Source organism: Melopsittacus undulatus, chromosome Z (genome assembly GCF_012275295.1).
Source record: "Melopsittacus undulatus isolate bMelUnd1 chromosome Z, bMelUnd1.mat.Z, whole genome shotgun sequence".
In the NCBI taxonomy this organism is placed as follows: Eukaryota; Metazoa; Chordata; class Aves; order Psittaciformes; family Psittaculidae; genus Melopsittacus; species Melopsittacus undulatus.
Genome location: NC_047557.1, coordinates 16,631,761 through 16,655,287, shown reverse-complemented (window position 1 = coordinate 16,655,287; position 23,527 = coordinate 16,631,761). Strand labels below are relative to the sequence as shown.

At 36.0% G+C, this 23,527-nt stretch overlaps 1 protein-coding gene across 1 annotated transcript in view; it reads left to right on the top strand.

The window, feature by feature from the left end:
- The window catches only part of HCN1 (hyperpolarization activated cyclic nucleotide gated potassium channel 1), a 195,619-nt gene that overhangs the window by 2,763 nt on the left and 169,329 nt on the right, over window positions 1-23,527 (top strand). Inside the window, exon 2 of the mRNA XM_005151964.2 lies at window positions 21,910-22,333. Coding sequence (XP_005152021.2) covers window positions 21,910-22,333 — 424 coding nt within the window. The remainder of the gene's footprint in view (window positions 1-21,909; window positions 22,334-23,527) is intronic.

Below are 23,527 nucleotides of genomic sequence, written 5' to 3'. Positions count from 1 at the left end.
GAAAATGGACATTGTGGTAAATTTTGAATAGAGGCATATGCAGGAGAATATTGGGTTAACCACATAAGACATGGGAAAATTCTGGTATAGGCTCCTGTGGACTCTCATTTATTTCTGTTTTTCTAGTTCGGGATTCTCGTGTGCATTTGCTGATACTTTGGTTATATTTCTTGACCTCATTCTCAGGATTTTTATAAAACTTTGTATGTTTATCTACACGAAACAATATTTTGCTGTGTTGTTTTGGGGGGCAGACAGCATCCTTGTTCCCTCCTGCCCCCCTTTTTTTTAGTATGAACAGCATGTGAAAACTGTGTCTGTAAACTCAGTGCTCTGTGAATCGGTTACTCACGTCCATGCGGGGCTTGGTCTCTAGTTTTATGCCTCTCCGTCCTGCCTGTGTTTCAGGGAAGAATTTGCTCTTCATCAGGCAGATACACCCTTGGAGAATTAAATTCAATGAGTATTACATAATTTTTCCACAAGGGGACCATTTTGTTCCTGGTTGTCTTTTCCCAGTCTTCTGAGGTTAATGTCTAATTTGGAAGCTGTTATGTAAACCGAGCACCTAATGCACATCAAACCCAGCACAAGGCCTCTGTTTATCTCTTTGCAGCCATGATTACTGTGTCTCTAAACTTGAACAACAATTCTGTGTAATTGCGTGACTCACAAAAGTTAATTTATCGTCAGTGTTTTGGTTAGAGTTTATTGAAGTCCTGCATGCTTTTTGTGAGATACTGAGTGCCTCCGGCCATCCCTGCTCACGTGTGGAAGAACGAGCCTGTGGGAGAGCATCACCCATCCAGCCCGTGGCCTTGCAGCTGCCTCGTGAGAGCAGCACAAAGCTAGTGGGAGATGGGAGCAACTGCACGTGGTTCTGATGCTGTATTTCACAGCAGAGTTGTTATGGACACAGGCGTTGGGTGACTTTTATATGTAATATTCTTCTGGTATTAGTGGAAATGAACATGGCTGATTTTTCAGATGATTAATTACTCAGTGTCCTTTTGCATGTCAGTTTTCTTTAATGCTCAGAGGGCTTGCTTGTATGTGCCTGGGCTGTTGGTCTGGCTGAGTACGTCTCCATCCGTCCCTGTCTGTGGGTACACAGAGAAACCCGTGCTGTCACAGAAATCTTGGGTTTATTACCACATCACCTAGGGCATCTGTAGTCAGCAGTCTAAAAAGAAAACAGAGTTACTACCTCCAGAGATACACAGAAGAGCCATCTTTTGACCAGAAATAGCAATGTGTGAGAGAGACTGAGTGGGAATAATACATGTCTAAGTAACTGTAGCCTTTGCACTTTTGATGGTTACAGCTCTCAGTTTGATGTTTCAGAAAAGCCTTTGACTGAAAGTGGGGACAAAAAATTTGAATTGGCATCAAGATGAAGTGAAGTAAGACTGTGATATGGAGTTGTCTGGCAGGGTAGCGGATAAGGAAATGCAGTGCAGGCAGGGCTGAAGGTCTTTTTCCTGTGAAGATGCATACAAAGTCTGAACTGATTTGCAACAATAGCAACAAACTATTAACATTTTGTGTGGGGAGACTCTCTATGGGTAACTTCTCATCTATTCAAGTAGCACAAAACCTTATTTTAACAGTAACAGAAGAGTAAAAGCAGGATTAGTTCTGAACCTTGGAACAGAAAATTTTAGAGCACAGTGAGTAGTAAAGGTATGCCAGAGTTTCTTTTTTTCATGTGTGGCATTCGTGTTTCAAAACCTTTTTGCATGCACATTTGAGGGTTATCATGCAAGAGTATAAGGTTTATCACAGAAATCTTTATAAATCATAGAAAGCTTTATCAATGTAACCTTGTAAATAAATTTAATGCTAGATTTTAATCAGGGTAAAAGACACAATTATATTTGCATGCGTACATCTAGATACTCACAGAAGAATATTTTTGTGTCTGTTGCTATTTAAAACATTCTGTTATTTTCTGTAGTTTTATGCAACCCATCCATGTTGTCATGCAAACACGCAGCTTGATTTTTCAATTAAGTATGTGCCAAACTGCAAGTCATAATTGCAACATATTATTATGCTTCATATTTTTTATTATACTTCTCTCCACTTTGAACTTATATTAACCTTATGCAAATATTTTCTTTGTAATTTGTACCTGTCTTTTGAACCTGCATATGACCGCCAGCTGTCACCCTAACGGGATAGACTGTATGTGTTGTATGCACAGCTCACATAGATATTTATAACATTTGTGCGTGCATTGGTTTAAAATCTGTTCTTCTTTGGGACTGGTCTTCACTCTACGTGTTATACCTGCCATTTATATTTTAAGAAGCTTAGGGTAAGCACTTTGTCCTCTTTTGTCACATGTCTGTAATGTCTCCGTTGAAGCTAATGAGATTTATCGTTTTGTGAGCTGTTACATACTTAGGTTTATACAGAGCAGTAGAGTTGGAAGATAATACTGAACGCAGTGAAAACAAGATGTGTTGTATCATACTTGTGTGTAATTGATACAGATATATGTATGCAAATTAAGTATATAAATCATATTGGTTTTATTAAATAAATCAGACACAAATTAGTATGGGTTTTAATGTATACAGTATGTCACTGGTAGTGTAGGAGTATGAAATGTCTGTAATTTTGGATTCTCAGGGTAGTCAGATACAGAATCATGACATGTTTAGGGGTCATCTCAGGCTTCTTGCTCAGGATCTGTCATGAGGCTCTCCTACAGAATTGAGACTTCTGAATTATTTGTTAATAAACTGATAATCAGGGATTTATAATTATACATTCCTTGCACAAACCATTTTTTTAAAATTATGTTTTTATGACTGAAACACAGTTTTAGCTAGCGCTATCTTTCATGTATCATTTTCTGCTACTGTTGTGGTGAACATAATTTTTTGTTTCTATTGAAGATAAACTTTGTGCAATTGAACTATTTCTATTACTTGAACATTCACTCTTTGTATATGATGAAACACAAAGAAACTTTTAGTATTAAAAGGATGATTAGTGGTGCTTGGCTTTTTATTTCTTGCATTCAGACAATTATTTGCACTTTACTTCTGTAAATGCCCCAAAGGATAAAATGATAAAATTCTAGTATTAATGCATTCATAATGTCTGAAAATTCTTCCTGATAGTATGTTATGTGTTAAGCTTTATAATAGTTCCCCAGGTAAAATGCAACCCCCACAAAGGTAGCCTAAAGAGAAATATGATAAGTCCTCAAATGCAGAAATGGGTCTTACAAAGAGGAAAGAAATTACATAGAAGTAATTGTGTGAAATTGGAGCAACAGATACTTCAATTAGACTTCCAGGAACCAGAACCAAAAAAAAAAAAAAAAAAAAAAAGGCAACAAAATACTCTATTGGAAATGCTTTCATGTGGAATATGGGCTAGAAATGCATTAGGTTGTTTATCATAGTCATTTTTTAATTATTTTTAATATTGAATAATGTCTCATGTTGGCTGTCACTGATTCATTTGTTATGAAATCTAGTTCACTAAAGCTTGCTACTGGCATTTCTCTTTGTACCAGCTGTAAGGATGTATGAGTGAAAATTGATAGGTAGAAGTGTTATGTTGTGCTTTCAGGTGTATGAGGGCCATACCATCTTGTCCCTTTCAAGATTTTCTTCAAAAACCACAAAAGCAAGCTAACTGGGTCCACCTGAGGTTGGCACAGCAGCCACTCACCTTCTGGACCTCTAAAGGGTGTGGGAAGGATTATGCCTTTGCTTGTTCTAGGAAAGCAATTCATATTATTGATAAGTCATTCTTCCATCTCCAGATAATGTAGAATACTGTTGCATAGTTTGAGCTCACATATGAACATTTCCCAAGTTTCATTAGTCCTGGAATAATTGCCCATTCATTTAATTTTATTCCACACTTCTGAAACTCTTACGGACTTGAACATAGAATAAAGTTTACAGCAGACAAATTGCTCAGTAAGCATAACAAAAAATTCCTTGGTTCTCTGAGATAATCTAATTTAATTTGGCATGTTTTGAAGATTGCTAGCTGCACCTATGAAGAAATGCCAAAGTACCTTTTTTTTTCACTGCAAGATGCTTTATTTTAGAATATTTATCTACTTCACAGCAAATAAAGACAAATATCTTCATCTTGATTCTGAGATATGATTAAAAAAAATAACCAAACAAAAATCAAAATTAAATGTTACAGAATTCCTGTGAATAATCTAGAAGATTATATTTTTGGGAAGTTAAAGAACTTGCCTAACAGGTGAGTCTTTGGACTTTAACCTGGGATGCTCAATATCATGAGACTTCCTCTTCAGTTGTCTATTTATTTTGATTGCAATGAGAAAAAAAGTGCTTAATTAATGTTATCTCTGTGTATACTTACCGAAATACAGACCTCATAAGATCAACATCATGCTTGGACCCATGGGGAAAAAGAACTGATTCTGTAATTCCCAGTGATTATTTTAGCAAGACTGCCTACTTCTGAATATGTGCTTAGACTTTGTTAGCTCATCAGAATAAGTAACGATATTATTGAGTCAGTAAAAGGTTTTCCTATATACTAGGCTTCTTGGACTTGAGAATATGGAGGGAACTGTGAATTGAATACTATGTAAGAGCATGGATTAGTAAATAAAGGTCTGGATTTAGGATTTGGTTTGGGGGGTTGGGTGGCTACAAAGCTAAATAAAAATTGCATAACATTTGATAAGTTCAGGCTCTTTTTTATGGTTATATAATCAAGTTAAAATCTGAGGGCAGTTTCTGATTGTTCAGCCTGGGGTAGCAGAAATAGAGATGTATGTAATCAAAGGTCATTTAAAAAGTACCCATCTTTACCTCTGCATTTCTGTCTACCTATCTAACATCAGTTGCACTGTAATATTTAGGTAAATTTTGTCAGCTGCTTTTGAGAGGCTTGGTTTGAAGGTACTAGAAGGCAAAAGAACTTTTAGAGAGTGTATAATATGAAAAATAATGGAGAAATGTACTTCATTTAGTTGTAAAGAAGAGGTATCCATACTCCCCTGTGTTTTTATCTTAACAGCATGCCTGAAAGCTGTCTTTTATGTCAACATGAAATTTTTGAGAGAGGAAACTTTTAACCTACTTTACAATGTTCAGTTTTTAACCTAACAGTACAGTACTCGTTAATTGCTTAAAAGTCCTTTAGCTGTCTATTCCCTGATTCTTTCCCAGAGGCATGATTTAATTTTAAAAATCATGGTGTATTCAGTTCTAATTATTGGAGGGCTCGTTCTAGACACATAGTAAGGTATGTTAATGACCAAAAACTGTATCAGCTGGAGTCAATGTCAGTACTACCTCAAGGACATTGTCATTTAGCTTCTGTAAAATCTCTGCTAATATCTTTTAATCTGATGACAGTCAGATTCAGACAAGCTGCATGATATTTTGCAGTAATCTTATTGCCTTGGTTTGCAGTGCAGCTGGAATAAGTATGGGTATACTTGTGTTCAGAAATGTTCATGTGATTACAAAAGAAATTAAGTTTGCTTCCATTACATATTTAAAAAAAAAAACAACCAAACCACAAACCCTTTTTTATTTATGCCAGTGAAGTTCCTGTGTAGCTAGGAACATGATTTTGACCTTATTTCAGTAACTTCTATGTTGTTTATGTGGATATCTTATGTAATGAGATTATTTAATTAATAACTTGAGACATTATTGGAATTTAGTGGGCTGCTGATATTAATAAATTTTCTACCTCTAAAAATGTCATTTATTAAAAATTCCTACTAAGATATTTTGTTTTCAACTGAAAAAACACAGGCTGCTTTATGCTCATAGTCAAAGCTAGGTTGTTTTTCTTCTTTTTTTTTTTCACTTGGTTTATTTGTTTGATTTTTAATGATGTCATTAAAAATAGCCAATATACAAAAATATACATAAAAATTGTTTTGAATGCAGGGTTGTTGTTTTTTTTAGGTAGTGTTGCTCTTTTTCATTCAACTCAGTCTGCCGTCCAGAAGGACCTTGACACACTTGAGAGGTGCCAGCCTCATGAAGTTCAGCCAAGCCAAATGCAAGGTCCTACACCTGGGTCAGGGCAATCCCAGGCACACCTACAGTCTGCGCAGAGAATAGATTGAGAGCAGTCCTACAGAGAAGGACTTGGGGTTGCTGGTCAATGAGAAACTGAACATGAACTGTCAGTGGTACGCTTGCAGCCCAGAAACCAACTGTATCCTGGGCTTCATCAAAAGAAGCATGACCAGCAGTCAAAAGCTGTGATTTTGCCCCTCTAATCTGCTCTCTTGAGACCCTACTTGGACTACTGTGTGCAGTTCTAGTGTGCTTAACATAAAAAGGACAAGAACTGTTGAAACAAGTCCGGAGGAGGCCACGAGGATGATCAGGGGACTGAAGCACCTCCCATATGAAGACAGGCTGAGAAAGTTGGGTCTGTTCAGCCTGGAGAAGAAAAGGCTGCCTGGAGACCTAGTAGCCTTCCAGTATCTTAAGGGGGCCTATAAAGATCCTGGGGAAGGACTCTTCATCAGGGTCTGTAGTGATAGGACAAAGTATAATGGGTTCAAACTTAAATAGGGGAAGTTCAGGTTGAATATAAGGAGGAAGTTCTTTACTGTTAGGGTGATGAGGCACTGGAATGGGCTGCCCAAAGAAGTGGTAAATGCTCCATCCCTGGGGGTGTTCAAGGTTGGGCAAGACCTTTGGTGACATGGCTTAGTGTGAGGTGTCCCTGCCCATGGCAATGGGATTGGAACTTGATGATCTTAAGGTTCTTTCCAACCCAAATCATTGTATGATTCTACCGATGTTTCCCTGTCTGGTTCTGTTGTATCTTACAGTAATTTACCAGAACCTCCATGAAACACCTCTTTATGGCATGACTGCAACAATAAGCAGTGAGGTTCTGCTATGATCTCATGTTAAACAAATCTGCAGATTGCGGTAAATTTAGGGTAATATACCATAGAATGCTAATGGTATATTATTATAGCTGTCTCCAGGTCAAACTACAGAAAATATGCAAAACTTTTGTAACAGACATAGAGTAAGATCTGTCCAACTCTACCTAGAAGACAGAATAAATGTAGAGTTTCAAAACCATAGGGATCATAGAATCATAGAATTGTAGAATGGTTAGTGTTGGAAAAGACCTGAATATCATCTAGTTCACACTCCTCTGGAATGCAGTCAAGCTGTCACGTGACTACTGAAAGGTTTTCCATCAGGCTCCTGAATAACTTTTTTATGTTTTTTCATTCCAGGAGGACTTAACGATTTCTGTCTGGTAGAGAAATTACTATGAAACCAGTGATAGGTAATACCACCTGCTAAAACATATTACTGCTGCCTCACTGTACAGTTGCAAGCTTCTGGGCTCCCTGCATACATCCTGCACTACAGGCTTCTTGGGATGGCTATGTATAGGCTTATTTGCACTTGATTTCTTAGTGAAGGTAGCAGCCAAGCTTGCCAGTCACTGTGGTTCACCTTGTCTTTAGCACCAGACAAGCTCAGTAACAGCACAGAGATTTCCTATTCCAACTAGGAATTAGTCTGTTAGACACAAACTTTAAAAAAAAAAAGTCATAAAATAAATCTGTTGTATACCTCAAGCTTCAGTTCATTACTGGTACCTTTCTTGTTACCCAGCTTACCAAGTATACTTCAGAGATGGCCTTTTTTTCAGAGCTGCGTGTCCATTTTCTTGGAAACTGTCGTCTAGATGACTCCCTAAATACTGAATCCTGATTTTTCTGCCTTTTATTTATAGCATTTTTTATGGTCTGATTTTCAGGTAGTGAAGTCCATCTAAAGGGAACTTACATTTCTTGTGTGAAAGTTAGCAAAAGCTAACGTGATGAAATTGAACATGCTGTTACTGTAGATCTAATAACAAGATACTTTTCTGAAATTGTCCCCTCAGCCCGTTTATTGCCAGCTTGGAAATTCTAGTGTGGCTTCCATTACCTTAAACATATAAGAAACAGTTCTGTAATGTAAGGGAGTATGGTATCAAGTGTAAGCACTGCCAGAAGGCAGGCATCTACCAAAGCATTTAAAAGGGTCAAAATCAAAATGTCTGAAATCTAATGGCTTATTAAGTAATAGACATTGAATGTATGGGACAACTGAGAGATAAATAACCTAATTTAGGCACCTGGATTACCAAAATTGACTTTTAATTTAATGCATTCTTTTGGTAAACATCTGAAACACATGGTTTACTAACATACCGGTGTTTTTTAAAATTTGGGATAGTATATTAAGTGAAGCAATACACTGTTGGCTATTGAAAAGTTGAGTAGGATTTGGATTCTTACTCTACATTACTGAAGAAGTGAATTTATCATGATGGCTGATCTCTCTGAAATGGCAGAAGTCTAAAAAACAATTTCAGTGTTTTTGATGTTGAGAGGAATTAAATCCAGGACCATATAAATAATTGCATTATTTCATATGTGTATTTCTGAGCTCTGTGTGAACCAAATGCAACATAAATCATGACTGAGTCAGTTAAATGCCTTTGGGTTAATTTGCTATTTAAAGGTATTAGCTATGAGTTTAAAATTTCTTGCTTCTGTTTAAACTCTCCTCTGTTTTAATTTCCTAAAGGCAGATTTTCTTGTAGTCTGCTGCTTTGTGGTGCTCTGTCATTCACATGCATGCTAATTTTCTGTTTTCGAGAGGTGATTCTTATCAAGACAGGTCCAAGGAATACTCCTTTAGTGCTGTTCAACATGTCAGCATTGTTCAGCAACTTCCACTATCCCCCTCGTTTCCCTGACTGTGAATACTGCTGTATGTGACTATGTTTTTTTCTATAATTTCTAAGCTGTAGCCAGCTTTTGCGTTCTCCACAGGCTAGACCAGATTTGTCGTTCTGTGGAAGAGGTGGGAGAGCTGGAGTGAACTTCCACTCCCACACTTGTTCCTCACAGCGTGAAAGAGTTCAGATTTGCTTCAGGGAAGGAGAGATAGTTTTATAGCCCAGGAGTGCAGGTAATATGAATCTGTGTAAAATGGTGGCAGATGTTCCTGCTGCGACTACTGACTTGTAATTCCATGAAGTGTCATTGAATAGCAGCTCATCTTAACGTTGACTGTACATACCGATTTTCTGCCACTAGCAAAATGAGCAAAAAGAATATGTGTTTCCAGCACAAACTTTTCAGTTCCTGGAACGGCTTTGAAAATGTCATTTTTACCCAGTGCTCTGCACAGGGTGTGCAAGTTTATAGTATGTTAGATGATGATCCAAGATGGAAGTCAGGAGCCTGTCTATCTTTGGATTTCAGAATGAGCTAGGGACCTACATACTCGTAAGCATCTGGACTCTGTGCCTGAACATGTTTCAGAATTCTAACCGTAAATGGTAAAACTGATTTTTAAAAAATGTCATCCAGTGATGCTGTGCATTTGCAGAACTGGTATATCACAGTAATTTGAACACACTTCATGTTTCATTTCTGTCATATATTTTGATTTACCACTTACAGATCAATATATTTTCTGAAATTAAGATGAAAAGTTCTATTAATCATTTTTCCTCTCGGTTTCTTGCTGTTATCCAACAATGAATTATTAAGATCTATTTGGCTGTTCTAATTATTACACATCTTTAGCTTAAACATGCTTTATGAGCTCATAACTCACTGTCCTCCACAAATGAAACATAAATATTTGGCTAAATTATATTTTGTCTTTCTGACGAATATTGGCTTGTGGCTAAAACCTCTTCTGAGATCTCCAAAGTAAAATGTTTTCATTTGCTGAAAGCCAGAAACCTATTTATTATATTTAGACAACTTCATTTTGAGTGAATAGGGATAGAAGATAAAGATGGACATCTGGTGTTTTATTCACCGCAGTAAATGGAAGCTCTTTTTGTTTTTCTGTATCGAAGCAACAGTCATCTGTCTGTATGGGAGTAAATAGCTTCCTTGATATTTTTGCTGTTGTTAATAGTTGAGGTCATAGATCCTCAAAGTTTCTTTGAGTGCTTATTTTAGAGCAGCTTATCAGTGGCTATGATTATAGGCAACTTTACTTGCAGGCAAACACTTTCCCCTGTCACCCTTAACCTGTACTGTGGCTGATCCCGGGAGCAGCGTGAGGGCTGTGCTGTCATTAATAATATGGACTACTTCAGTTAAATTCTTGAAGACGGGAGAATTCTTGTACCAGGAGACTTCAAATTCAACTGTAAAAAACAAAACACTCTACCAAAATGTAGAACGGAGAAGTAGATTATTGAATAATTCCCTTTTATATTCTTTCTGATAAATATTTATAGGTGAAGCATATACAAAGCCTGTGGTTAAGTCTGAAAAATTTTCAGATCTTAGTATCTTTATCAATCTTTTATTTTTCAAGTTAAAAACTGGCATGTTTTTCTGAAGCTTAAAATTACTTAATCTCTCTTTTTTTTTTTTTTAATTTTGCTTAAAAAATGAAGGCAACTTTGAGGGAGAAAGCCCCTTATCTAATAAATGTATTTTCTTTGCCAACTCCTCTTTAGATGGTTTCATCTCAATGAATATAGAATAAAATTTTAAATTAATCTGTGCATTTGTAGCATACATCTTCCAGTGACTCAACAATCATTTCACATGACTAAATTAAAACAAAATAATCAACAAATGTATTTTATGCCAATAATTTGCCATAATTTAATAGATACTTTTAAATACAACATATGTTTTGTAAATTTAATACGTACTGGTTTTAAGAAAGAATCTTGACCATCTACTTCAGATGATGTGTATACCTGGAACAAAATATAGTGGAACCTTGTTTTTTAAATGCAGCCAAGTGATGAATATGACCTGCAGTACTGAGTCTGGCAGAGGTGTACTAGCAGAAGAAAAGGCCTCTTTGTAAAGGCAATCTCTTGGAATGCCTGATATTGCAGATTATCTCCTGTTTTGCGGATCAAAAAACAATATCATAAGTAACTATACATAGAATATTTTGTTGGTGGGTGTTTTCTTACCTTTTTTTTTAAGGCATTTGATTATGTTTTTAAAAGTAACCAAAGCCATTCCAAGGCAAAAAGAAAAAAAAAATTCTTTTTTTCTTATATTGAATTAAATTACAAAAGGGCCGTTCAGCAGTCACTTTCCATTACACTGAGGAAGTTCATAAATGCCAGAGACAGATTTTACATCTCAGAAATTTCATTTGTATTTCAAACATCCACACTTTGCTAAGCTGTTAGCAGCAGCAAGTAAGTGAGTTTCACTCAGGCCTACTTGTGTGGAACTTTCTGGAGTGTTAGTGGGTAAATACCATGGAAAGATGGTGAGAGAAGCAGAGGTAAAAGGAACAAGATCATGGCTACTTAGGCCAATGACTAGAACATCCTTAAACATCATGTATTCTCTTTCTTGTTTGCTTTGTTTGCTTTTCTGGGTTTTCCTTTTTTGTTTTAAACATTGAATATCAGGTCTATCTGATTACTGCTCTGTCTAGCTGCATAATTAGCTGATTTGTTTTGGCAGTGCAGGCAGAGTGTCATGCTGTCAAAAGGATGTTAAGACTGGAATGTGCAGTATGTAAATTGGGAAAGTTTAAAGAAATGTTAAAATTACATTGCATCTGCTTAGATACTGTGAAAGGCAAATGGCTAGCAAAGAGGTCTTGATGTAAGCTGAATAATGAAAAAGGTGGGGATTTCTGAATGTGGCTGTTGCAAGAGCTGCATTTTATTTCTGGTAGAGACAGGTGTTTTAGTGTATGAAATATGAAATTATGTTTTGAAAAATAATGGTAAAACTAAACACCGAACTTCCTAGCTGAGCATATGTCTTCCCACCTGCAGAGCTTCACCCTGTAAAAAGGAATATGTAATAAATACACATGTGGAAAACTATAAGCAAGCTTGTGGAAGATTACTTCTTTTGTTTCTTATATTATTTTGTGTTGTGTGCATTGTTTTTTCAAGTAGTTGATATTTTAGATGAATTGATATGATGAATTCAGTAATAACAAATCAATAATCATACTAATGCAAATTTGTGTGTGTACATTTGAGCATGTACCTGAATGTCTCCTGTGCCTGCTCAGAAATCAAAACTGTTCAGCCCAGATGTTGTAAGTGCAGAGTGATTTCCCTTTTTATGATGAAGAGGATCTGAACCTGTACTTTTAATTTTCATAGCACTTCTGGCATAGATACTTTCAATAATAACACCACCTCTTAGAGTTCTGCTTTAATGGAGCATAAAAGTGAGAACACCTCTCCAGTCAAGTGGTTGCTTTCCCTGGGAAAAAGCTTTTGGTTCTTGCTCTAGTTTATGTTTGTTTAGGGAAAGAGAACGTGAGCAGTGTACCACACTTCAGGAGACACATTATACCTTGGGGATGATGAATTTTCCTGAGACATGGGAAATCCTGGGCTTGGCTGTCCGCAGGTAGATGAGGAAAGTCAAATGGATTTTTTTTTAGGTGTTGGTACGGTATGGAGCTGTTTTGCAAAACGGGGATAGCCATGACATGACACTAATTACTTATCATGTTGCTCTGTTTTAAATTTTATCTTTTTCCTGTGCTTTTCTAAAAAGCATCTGAAATATATTTTAATCCTTTTTCATCAAAGGATAAGGAAAAGTGAAGAGAATGATAAGTTTGATTTGATTTGAACACCATTTCCTCAGTTTCTTGTGTTATTTTCAGAACAAACACGAATTAATATAATTTCTTAAATACATAAATATTTTAATTAATTAGTTTTTGAAGCAATTTTTTTTACACAATATTGATACATATTACAATGGAATAACTAATTCTTAAAACAATACTTCCACTTATTTTAGAGGGTTGAAATCTCAGTACTTATTTTTATATTTGAAGAAATATAGGCTATGGAACCAAAGATCAGTTTCCATTACTTGTTCTGCATTAGAATCGTGTACATCTGTGTAGAGTCAAAAGAGGTCTATAAATATTCACTCATGTATACTTGTTTTCACTCATTATATAGGAGTACAAAGTCTGCATGTATAATCCATCAAATTTTTCATACCTATACATAGTTCTTTCACACTTTTTTGCATCTCTGATTTTTCCCTTCATGACTTTGAACACTACCTCTTCTTTTTATAGTTTAAACATAAAACCCAGTCTTGCTTTCAGTAAAGTTTTTCAAGAAATTATACACGAAATTCTAGTAAATAAAAATTATTGTTTGAAGCTGCTTGTCTGAAGATTCTGTATCTTTGTACAGTTACACACATGAAGCCAATTTTACTTCTTGTTATCAGAATGAAATTGTTAGTAGTATATATGTCAAATACCAAAAATCTCAGTGTCTTGCTGAACCAAGTTGATGTTCCTAGTCTTGTTGGGTTTTTTTTTTTTGTCAGAGATTTTCACCTCAAAAAAAAAAATTGTCCCATTTCATTTGATTGTCACAGGCCAGTCTCCTTACCAAACTCCATGGCTGAGGTCTGTCAATAGCTACTGAGCAGTTTCTTCCACATCATCTCCTTCCCTGAAGATGAGTAGAGAAAATGGACTTTTCCCCATCAGCAGAAACTTTAAAAATTACACTGATAATTGAGAGATTAAATTGGCTAAAAAAGAAAAATCTGTTAAAGACGAATATTAGGTGATATTGTCTGGCTTTCTTGGTTTTGCGAGGGGGTGTAGGTTAAGTTACCTTCCTTCTCACACGGTGCTTTGTTGAGAAGAATTACAGAAGGCTTCTTCCAATTTAAGCCTCTGAATTTTTACTTTGTATGGAGGCATCCTAAATGTCATGTTTCTAAATGGCACTCTTAAAGTTACTGTCACTACAAAATTCTTAATTAATGCAAGTGTTCCAACATGAGATACGAGATAATTTTGCAGCTGAAATATTTTTAGATCTGTCTCTTTCAGACTTTTTCTCATGCCTGTAAAGTGGTCATTTCTAATTTGAGAATGTCAATGCGTATATTCAGTGATCTACTGAATAAACTTGCTGATACTTAAAGAATCAGTATGTGGCAATTTGAAATTGGTGTAAGAGCTGGTAGCATGAAACTGAAACAAATCTGTTGGAGTCCCTACACAAAATGTTGCCTGATACTGAGAGGCTATGTTCTAACAGTTTGAATGTAGAGGGGTAAATCTGAGGAAGACAGATTACTTCTGCTGTGATGCGTGTTGATGCAGAAGCAATCTTGATGATTTGAAATATATCTGTTCTGATCAGCATACAGGTCAGCATAGACAGATTAAGCGTTTTCCAGGAGAAAACTCATTTGTGAGTCCTGACGCTTCATCAACACATTTTTCAAGCTGGTAGCTATCTGGACAGGAACACTACCCTGCTTTTTTACTGAGGAAGAGGGATGATGAAAGGAGGAAGTGTGTGAAGATGAGGGAGTGATAAAGCCAGTATCAGAGCTCCACTGACAGTGGTGCGCTGTTCTTGCCCAAGGTTAAGTGGAAGTCAGCCTTTGATTCTTTCTACTGTAGCTTAATAAAGTTCTCTGGAGGAAAAACTAGAAATATCAAGCACTTTTGATAAAGGATTATTGTCTACAACCAAATAGACTCATTGTTAAATAATATTGCTGTAATATATAAATTTATTTTTTTCTTCTTCCTCTCCCATGTGCAATGAGGGCAAATTTACTTCTGTAACTTTGCTTCGTGGAAATCTGAGACTTTATTTAATAATGCATAGGAAGTGTTATAAAAACTTTAGGCAGAAGCTATTGCATGTGTACCAAGAAAGCAAGAATTAAAAATCTTTTGATGAAATGTCCACTGCTTAAGTATTAGTTGAGTCCATTAAAAAAAAAAAAAGAGGAATATTAATTTATTAATGTTACAGTCACTTTTCATGGATAGTACTGTGATCTTCTTTTCTAGTAATCAAACCTTTGAAGCACTCAGGCTTTGAACTTAACCAAATGCTGTAACCAAAGTCTTTTGAAAGTAGTTAATGGCTGTTCATTGGCTTCACTGGACTCTGATCAAGTCCCCCGAGGGCTGCATTTATCTAATCATCTGCCTTGTGCATAGAACCGTAACTGAGCAACAAACTGCAAATTTCCACTCCTAAGTGTATTTAGTTATCAGATGAAACTCATGAAGTGTATTTGGAAATGTCCAAGTTTGTAATTTTTAGGCATGTTCTATGGCTATGTCATAAAGAAGACAGTATTGCTGAATTTTACTAATCTCTCTTTGAATTCCTTTTTTTTTTTGGTATGAGATAGGAAGTTATGTCACTAGTAAAAAGATAGGGACAAGGCACATAAGTTGGATCTCCAAGTATGTATCACTAAACTTGAAATAAAAGACTTCACTATTAGTCTGAAATCAAATGAAGATTTCTGGGGTCCGAAAACCTCACTTTTATTTTATTTTTTAAATCTATTTCATTCTGAATCAGAATGAAACCGTTAAGCATGAAGATTCCCAGGTCCAGCATTGGTCATAATTCAGTCAGGGAAACTGAGTTTTCAGAAGATCAGCCTCTACCTCATCAATGACTGACCAGTCTCAGGCAGGTAGGGAATGTCTTTCTGTTGCTTCAGCTGATTACCTGTGAGGTTAATGGAAGTTTATTAAACTTGATACGTTTTAAATTAAAAAAGAATAGCAAAGATTCTGAATAGGGTTGAAACAGAACTGAAATAGGGTGAATCTAGCTGAAATTTTCACCTGAGAAAGAGTCACAGGCTTCTAATTACTAATATTTATGCACTTGAAGTATAAGAGTTACTGTTAGTACTCTACTGTAGTGTGTGCTTTACAATGTAAAAGGGTTAGGCATGAAAGGTACTCTGTTTCAGGTTTGCAAGATTCCTTGTTTGTGTTTACTTAACATAAGCTAAGAGCTGTTGAATTGGAAATAGAGGAGATTAAAGAATGAAAATAAAAAAAAAATAAGGAGAATAGTTTAATTTTTAAAAACAAAACAAAAACCCTCAACATTTTGTCTTTCTAAAGCCTTGCGAAATTAAATACATTCAAACAGGGAAAGTTTCATCTGTGTACCAAAGGGCAACACAACTGCAGAAGAAACCTGTTTGTTAGCGCAGAGCTGGCCAATGTAAGGAAGTGACACTTCACTAGTCATTTTAATGCATTTGTATTAATGTGATCACACAGATAGGTTACAGTAAATTCTACATTTGAATTCTTAAAAAAAATGCTGCTGATTGAAAATCACAGAAGCACTCAGCAACACATTTGCAACATTTAAACAGAATTTGTTCCATGGTGGATGTTGAATTCAGTACTTCATGTTAAAATAGAAGGGATTTCATACTTTGTATGTTTTTTTTCCAGAAGAAGCATGTTTCTCATTAGATGTGTTTATGTGTAAGAGAGAGACAGATGGGCAGAATGAAAATGGGTATCTGGGCAGAAGGGGGTATCCTCACTTTCAGGTTGTGAAAAAATACATGGTGGTGATTTCTCAGAAAGCTTCCAAGCACGGACACCTGTGCCATCATGAAGAGCCCTCTATTTCTGCATTCCCCTGTCCTTTCCAAGTAATATCTGCAAATTGCAGATGTTTTCAGGCCTAACTTTGCTCTCTTTTAGTAAAAGCATAACATAGTTGCACAGCCAGAGAAAGATGGTGTGTTGTATTAGAATCAGATTCTCACATGGATAATACCAAGTTCAGTGCATGTTACAATATTGTAGTAAAGTTTTAAATTACTGTTATTTCTGCTAAGATTGTTTTGTTCTATATAGGACATTGATTTCTCTGTTAGGTAAACTGGTGATGCGTGAAAGCAAAAGAAATAAAGCTGTGTTTGAAGGTGAGATAGAAAAAGTCAGTCATTTCACTGAGCATCTGCTAGTCAATCAAAATATTTAACTAAAGAGGAGACAAGTTTTCCATGGGAAGCTTGTGAAATTTTTTTACAGTTCCTTATTCTCTGAATATGTAGAGTGAAATCATGTTTCAGATACATCAGGTTTGGTTTAAAAGATAATTTACAAACAATTTGAATTAACATCTTTTTCAAAGATTGTCTTATTTATTATATTGCTCATGAGTATTTGTGACTGTATTTCACTAGATTTTATATATATGTTCTGCTCTTTTTTATTAAATAATAAGACTTTAATGATCTTTCTGGAGAGTTGGAAAACTTAATCTTCAGGAAAGCCCTGACAGTTCTGTAGCCTCAGGTCACAGTGCTTAGTGTCATTGAGGTGCTGTTCATTCTGCTAGGTGGCTAGTGACACCACTGACAACTTGGGTCAGTATGGATGCACCATAAGGATAGTTGTACATCAGACTACGCTGATGAAAGGACATTAAGACCGCTGTGCTGTGTCAATAGGCAGCGACCACGAAACAGTAAAGAAAGCAAATCTGAATTACTTTTTACCCAGTTGCATATGTGGCAAATTATGTAGCCAATAAGTAATCTGAGAAAGTTGGGACTGTTCAGCCTGGAGAAGAGAAGGCTGTGTGGAGACCTCTGCAGCCCTCCAGTATCTGAAGGGGGCTTATAAGGATGCTGGGGATGGACTCTTCATTAGGGACTGCAGTGACAGGACAAGGGGTAATGGGTTAAAACTAAAAAAGGGGAAGTTTAGATTGGATATAAGGAAGAAGTTCTTTACTGTGAGGGTGGTGCGGCACTGGAATGGGCTGCCCAGGGACACTGTGAATGCTCCATCCCTGGTGGTGTTTGAGGCCAGGTTGGGCAGATCCTTGGGTGACATGGTTTAGTGTGAGGTGTCCCTGCTCATGGCAAGGGGGGGTGGGACTAGGTGATCTTTAGGTCCTTTCCAACCCTAACTATTCCCTGATTCTATGATTCTAATCTAGAGCTGAAATGTCTTTCTTTTAGGCTCCATTTTCTCTGGGTTGGATATATAAAGTGGAAAATAAACTGCCCATTAGAATTCATAGTGCCTTACATTATTAAGCTTAGCATAAAGGTTGATTAATTAATGCTAAGTAGTTCTTTATCGCTTCTTGCGTAGGCACTTATTTTGAACAGACTGTTCATCCTATCCAGGGTAGTCTGTGGCAATAAATAAACCCCCAAAGCTTCAGCACCATGTTCCAGGGCTGTAAAAAGTATCATGTTATACCATAAATTTTGAAAGTATACTAGAAAAATTATGAGTGATATGATCACTGAAAGAGGGCTATGAATAAAGTTAGTTTTACTTAGGAATACCAAAGAAATTAATTAGCATGCTTTTTTTTCTTTTTTTAAATTTTTTTTAAATTCTTTTTTATTTGTTCTAAATTACTTTTTATAATTTGGAAAAATATGCCTCAAGCAAGTTTTTTTTATAATACTTGACGACTTTTTCACCTAGAGATGGTAAGCTTCTGAGTCATCCAGAAGCATTGAAAGGGTTTCAGCAATAGTTCGCTGTATTGCTGACCTCTGTATCTTCAGTCAGTATCAACTAGTAGTAGCTGTACAGAGTTAGCTTCAGATGGGTAGTAGTTCAGAGCTGTTTGCTATGGGGCTATGGTCAGTTCTTCCTTCTTGTCATGAGCTCTGAATCTGCCCAGCCTCTTTTTTTTATTTGTTTGTTTTTCTCTAATTCTTGGAGATTTTGTGTCATAGGCCTATTTTTTCCTTGCTTTTTGTCAGCGTTTTACACCACCTTATATAAACTGGTAACTCTGAGATTAGAAGTTTTAAATTTGAAACCATACTCACTGGACAGGGTGTGTGTGTGAAATAGTAAAAATAACTAATGCTAAAACCTGTTTGCAACAAAAAGCAGCTTCTGTGTCACAAAGGCAGCTCCCTGAAGCATCTTGTGAATCTTTTCAGCTTGCTCTTGGTTTCATGCATAGTAGGATGTTCCGAACCAGTAATCAAGGAACGCATTGTATTACTTTTTCTGCACAGGTCACAGAAGGGTAATACAGGGAATTGCATCTTGTTTTTCTCACCTGAAAGAAAAATACTATATAACATAGCCAACAGAATGGCTTTTGGAAGCCTTTTCCTGAAAGGAAATGTCTGATTCATTTCCAAATGAAAAATCACAATATAATAAGGGTTTTTCTTACCAACTAATCAGCTTATACTGTACTGTAGACTAAAAACAGACAACTGGTGCAATCTCACAGTCTTTCTCATGCAATCTTGCTTTATTACTGAAGCCCTAATGCTACCACTTTTGCTGACATTCAACATCAGGAACTCCAGTGTGTTTTGCATAATCACAGTACACAATGATCCTTTAAACTGCAGATTATTTTAGGATAAAAACGCCTGATTCTGTATTATGTTTTATGTTGGCTGGGTGGCTGGCTGTTGTGCAGCTTTGGTTAGCCTTCATTGCATAACTGGCCCCTGCACTGGTGAAACATAAAGGTCAATCTGAAATCAAGAAATGCTTTGCTTAGTGAGGCACAGATACAAGTACACCTCTTGCTATTATTTCTCAGTTGTTTTCTACTCCTTTTCAGGATTCCTGGGAGACATTTATACTCTCAGAACAGTTTTGTTCAGTAACATTGTAAAAGTGTGTGTGGTAGTCGTGCCTCTAGATCATAGTAGCAGTGATATATGAATTTAGAGATTCTTTCTCTATGGTAATTCCTAGATCACTGAAAAGAAATCTAGCTCAGGAAGAAGCCTATTAAATGAATTAAAAAAGATAAGAGAAATTAATATTAAAGTTTTTTTCCAAATACAATACAGTTATTGTGAATGTCATACAAGCTAAGCAAAAATACATACAGTCTGGAAAAAATGGGATATTTATAGTACTTAGTATTCACAGTTATTGTAAGACTGAAAATGTGTAAGACATAAATCACATTGTGGTACACAGGCAATTACTTGTAAAGCCTAATCCATGCAACTCCTTCAGTACCAGTTAAAGGTACTTTGCCATAGAGTTGTAGAATCATAGAATAGTTAGGGTTGGAAAGGACCTTAAGATCATCTAGTTCCAACCCACCTGCCGTGGGCAGGGACATCTCACACTAAAGCATGACATGCAAGGCTTCATCCAACCTGGCCTTGAGCACTGCCAGGGATGGAGCATTCACAGCTTCCTTGGGCAACCCATTCCAGTGCCTCACCACCCTCACAGTAAATAACTTCTTCCTTATATCCAATCTAAACCTCCCCTGTTTAAGTTTTAACCCATTACTCCTTGTCCTGTCACTACAGTCCCTAATGAAGAGTCCCTCCCCAGCATCCCTATAGGCTCAAATCCATCTCTGCTCTCAAATGATAAGCAAGCCTAGTCTCTATAGGTGTATCTTGGAATAAAGGATTTTTGAACTGGGAATTCTTTTGCCACTCTTGATCCTATGTTACTCTTCCTTTAGTGTAGTTTACAGTTACAGTTAATTATTGTGTTCTTAGATCAGCAATTTGTAAACTCAGACATATTTTCATGCATAAACATGAAATAAAAGGAACTTATAAACCTGGATTATTTGGCAAATACAAGAAGCAATCCTTAGAATCTGATGCAATCCTTATACTTGACACCAGTCTAGCAAAAGCTAAACTTGTGGTTCCAAAACTTTTTTTGGCCAATTAAGCAATTATTTTTGTTAATTTCCAAGAACCTTTACCAAGATGAGGGTGTTTGCTGTATAAAAGAGGCTGGTGCTAGTGTGGCGTAAGTGGCCTGGAAGTCAGTGCTGGAGAAGTGTGCTGGTGACATGTTCATCACTTGTCCACTGCATCGGGCCCCATGTGGCTCCTCTGGAGCAGGGAGATACTTGTGGAGCCACTGCTGACTCCAGTCTTCTAGAAGGTCTAATGAGTCCATGAGGAGCTGTTGTTGATTGGTTTCTGTGCCTCTCCAAACCAAGTTTAGTTGAAACAAGTCATATTCTCAAGCAGAACAAGAGGTTGTAAAATGGATTCAAGCTTTGTCAAATTCAATTGCAGTTCTTTTATTGAACAAGCATAATTTTCTTTGACAATTTAACATTTAGGAGTTACCATAATTTTCTTAAAATCTGTTTGGTATATACTACCATTGCTTGGAAATCTTCCATCAGGATATATATATGTTTTCCATGTAACAGGTAGGTTTGCTCACTGTTTCCATAATAGATACTAAAGTTCTGGGTCTGGCTCTTCGCCATATGTATCAAGCACCATTAGCAGTATTTTAAGAGTGTTAGAGCAGAGCCTTTGGATACTTCTGGATCAAAATGGTGAAATGCAGTAGCCATATTATACTGTGCAAGTTGGCAGCTATTATTACCCAGACTTCTTAGTTAGCTCTGGTAGAAGATAGACTACGAGGTTGTAAAAATATATGAAAGTTCAGTTCCGGTTGTAAAAATGGATGAAGCTTTTGTTGTTACCTAATTTTTGTTTCTATTTTTCGCTTCAGTGCTTTTTTTCTTCTCCTATAATTTTATTCCAGCACTGTAATGGTATGATTACATTTATAAAGAGGTACTTAAATTTAATATGTTATCTGTTAGATATTTGGATTTCCATTTGGATAGAAGCCTTAAAAAATATTGTATTGCTAAAGCACTTCTGATTAGGACTAGACATTGGTTTTAGTTACATAAACCTACTAATGAGTTTTGTTAGGAGTCTGGGTACACATGCACACGTTTCAGATATGTCATGGAGTTATAAACCATAGTACTTTCTTTATCCTAGATGCATGTTCTTGAGAAAAAAAACACATAATGAAACTTATTAATTACTTCTCTACTAACTGTGGGTATATTGAATGAGTTAAAACAAAGAGAATTTTCTTAGCATTAACAAAATGTCTAATGAAACATGTACCAACCCATGGAAGGGTGGTTGGAACTAGATGATCTTTACAATCCCTTCCAACCTAAAACAGTCTGTGACTCTATGTTTGAATATCTTGAGGTGAAGTTGTTGGCATCATAGAAACCATTTGTTTTTCAGTGTGTTTTACCATATTACATCAATCATTCTGTTTCTTCCTGTTTTTTGTTTTGTTTGTTTTTTTTTAGGTTTTACTGGGATTTAATCATGCTCATAATGATGGTTGGAAACCTTGTCATTATACCAGTTGGAATCACGTTCTTCACAGAACAAACAACAACGCCATGGATTATTTTCAATGTGGCATCAGACACTGTTTTTCTATTGGACTTGATCATGAATTTTAGAACTGGGACTGTAAATGAAGACAGCTCTGAAATAATACTGGACCCTAAAATCATTAAGATGAATTACTTAAAAAGCTGGTTTGTGGTTGATTTCATCTCATCAATACCAGTGGATTATATCTTTCTCATTGTAGAAAAAGGAATGGATTCGGAGGTTTACAAGACAGCAAGAGCGCTTCGTATTGTGAGATTTACAAAAATCCTCAGCCTGTTACGTTTATTACGCCTTTCAAGACTGATTAGATACATACACCAGTGGGAAGAGGTAAGATTTATAAGGTTATAACATAATTCACTCAGATATTTTTCCTACCAAAAAAAAAGAAAAAAGAAAAAAAAGTCGTGTCTCTCAAAAGAGCTACACAAAACCCAAAATGGAATAAAGAGTTATTACTCGCCAATTAGCGTAATTACATAAAGATACTAGTAAAAAAGCATTTTTAAAAGAAAAGGCATAAGGTAACCATCTCTCTGCTAACAACAGAGACAAACAGTATGCTTTGGACTATCAGCACAAGCATAGATGAGCTCTTTTGGAGAATAACAGCAATTTCAGCAACAATCTGAATCTGCATTTGGATTTGTTGACAAGCACTTAAACTAATTAAGTTAATGCTCTCGTAATCACAGGGAAGTTAAAATACATGTTCATATTTTCCTATTTCAGGAGAAATTGAAACCATTTATAATAGAGTAGATTTCCTAGAATGCTCATTATTTAAGTCTGCATATAGGCTAAATATATCAGATACTGACCTTCTTTATAAAATATGGGTAGCTCAAATTCTGAGTCATTGCCTTCTAAACTGTCAACTCCACTATTTCCAGACGTGACCTTATGCTGCCTGCTAATTTGGCACGGTAGCATTTCCAGGAAATTATGGCATTCCCTGTTTTGGCATGCTCATGCCTAGGAAGTGTTTAACGCTTTGGCACATACCGTCATGATTCAGTCATTTCATTTCTTGCCTGTCCCCATTTCTGGAATTCTAAATATCATCTTATGTTTTAACAGGAAGTGCTAAAAACATGGGAAAAATAACTGCTGCTTTCTAAACCTTTCTTGCAGCAAGTATACTGAGAATTATTTTGTAAAGCATATTCACGGAAATCATTAAAATAGATTTGCATATAAATTTACCTACTTTGATAAAGTTTTATGTAATTAAATGAATATTGAAGAATTATTTGGTACCATTTCTGCTTATCTCCACTATTATATTTACTTTCTAGTTTAATAGAAACCTAAATGTAAAGCCATTTCCAAATGAAGTCAGATGCTATTTAAAAAAGGCATGACACTGAATATCAAAAAATCAAATAAATTTATATTTGTTTCTCAGGAAGATCCTGAAAGAAGTTATTAACCTTTATTACTGTATTTTATAAATTTTTCTTCTTTTTGCCTCTTTGTAATGCACTGTAACTATTTTTTTTTTTTTGCCACAGAAATAGAGCA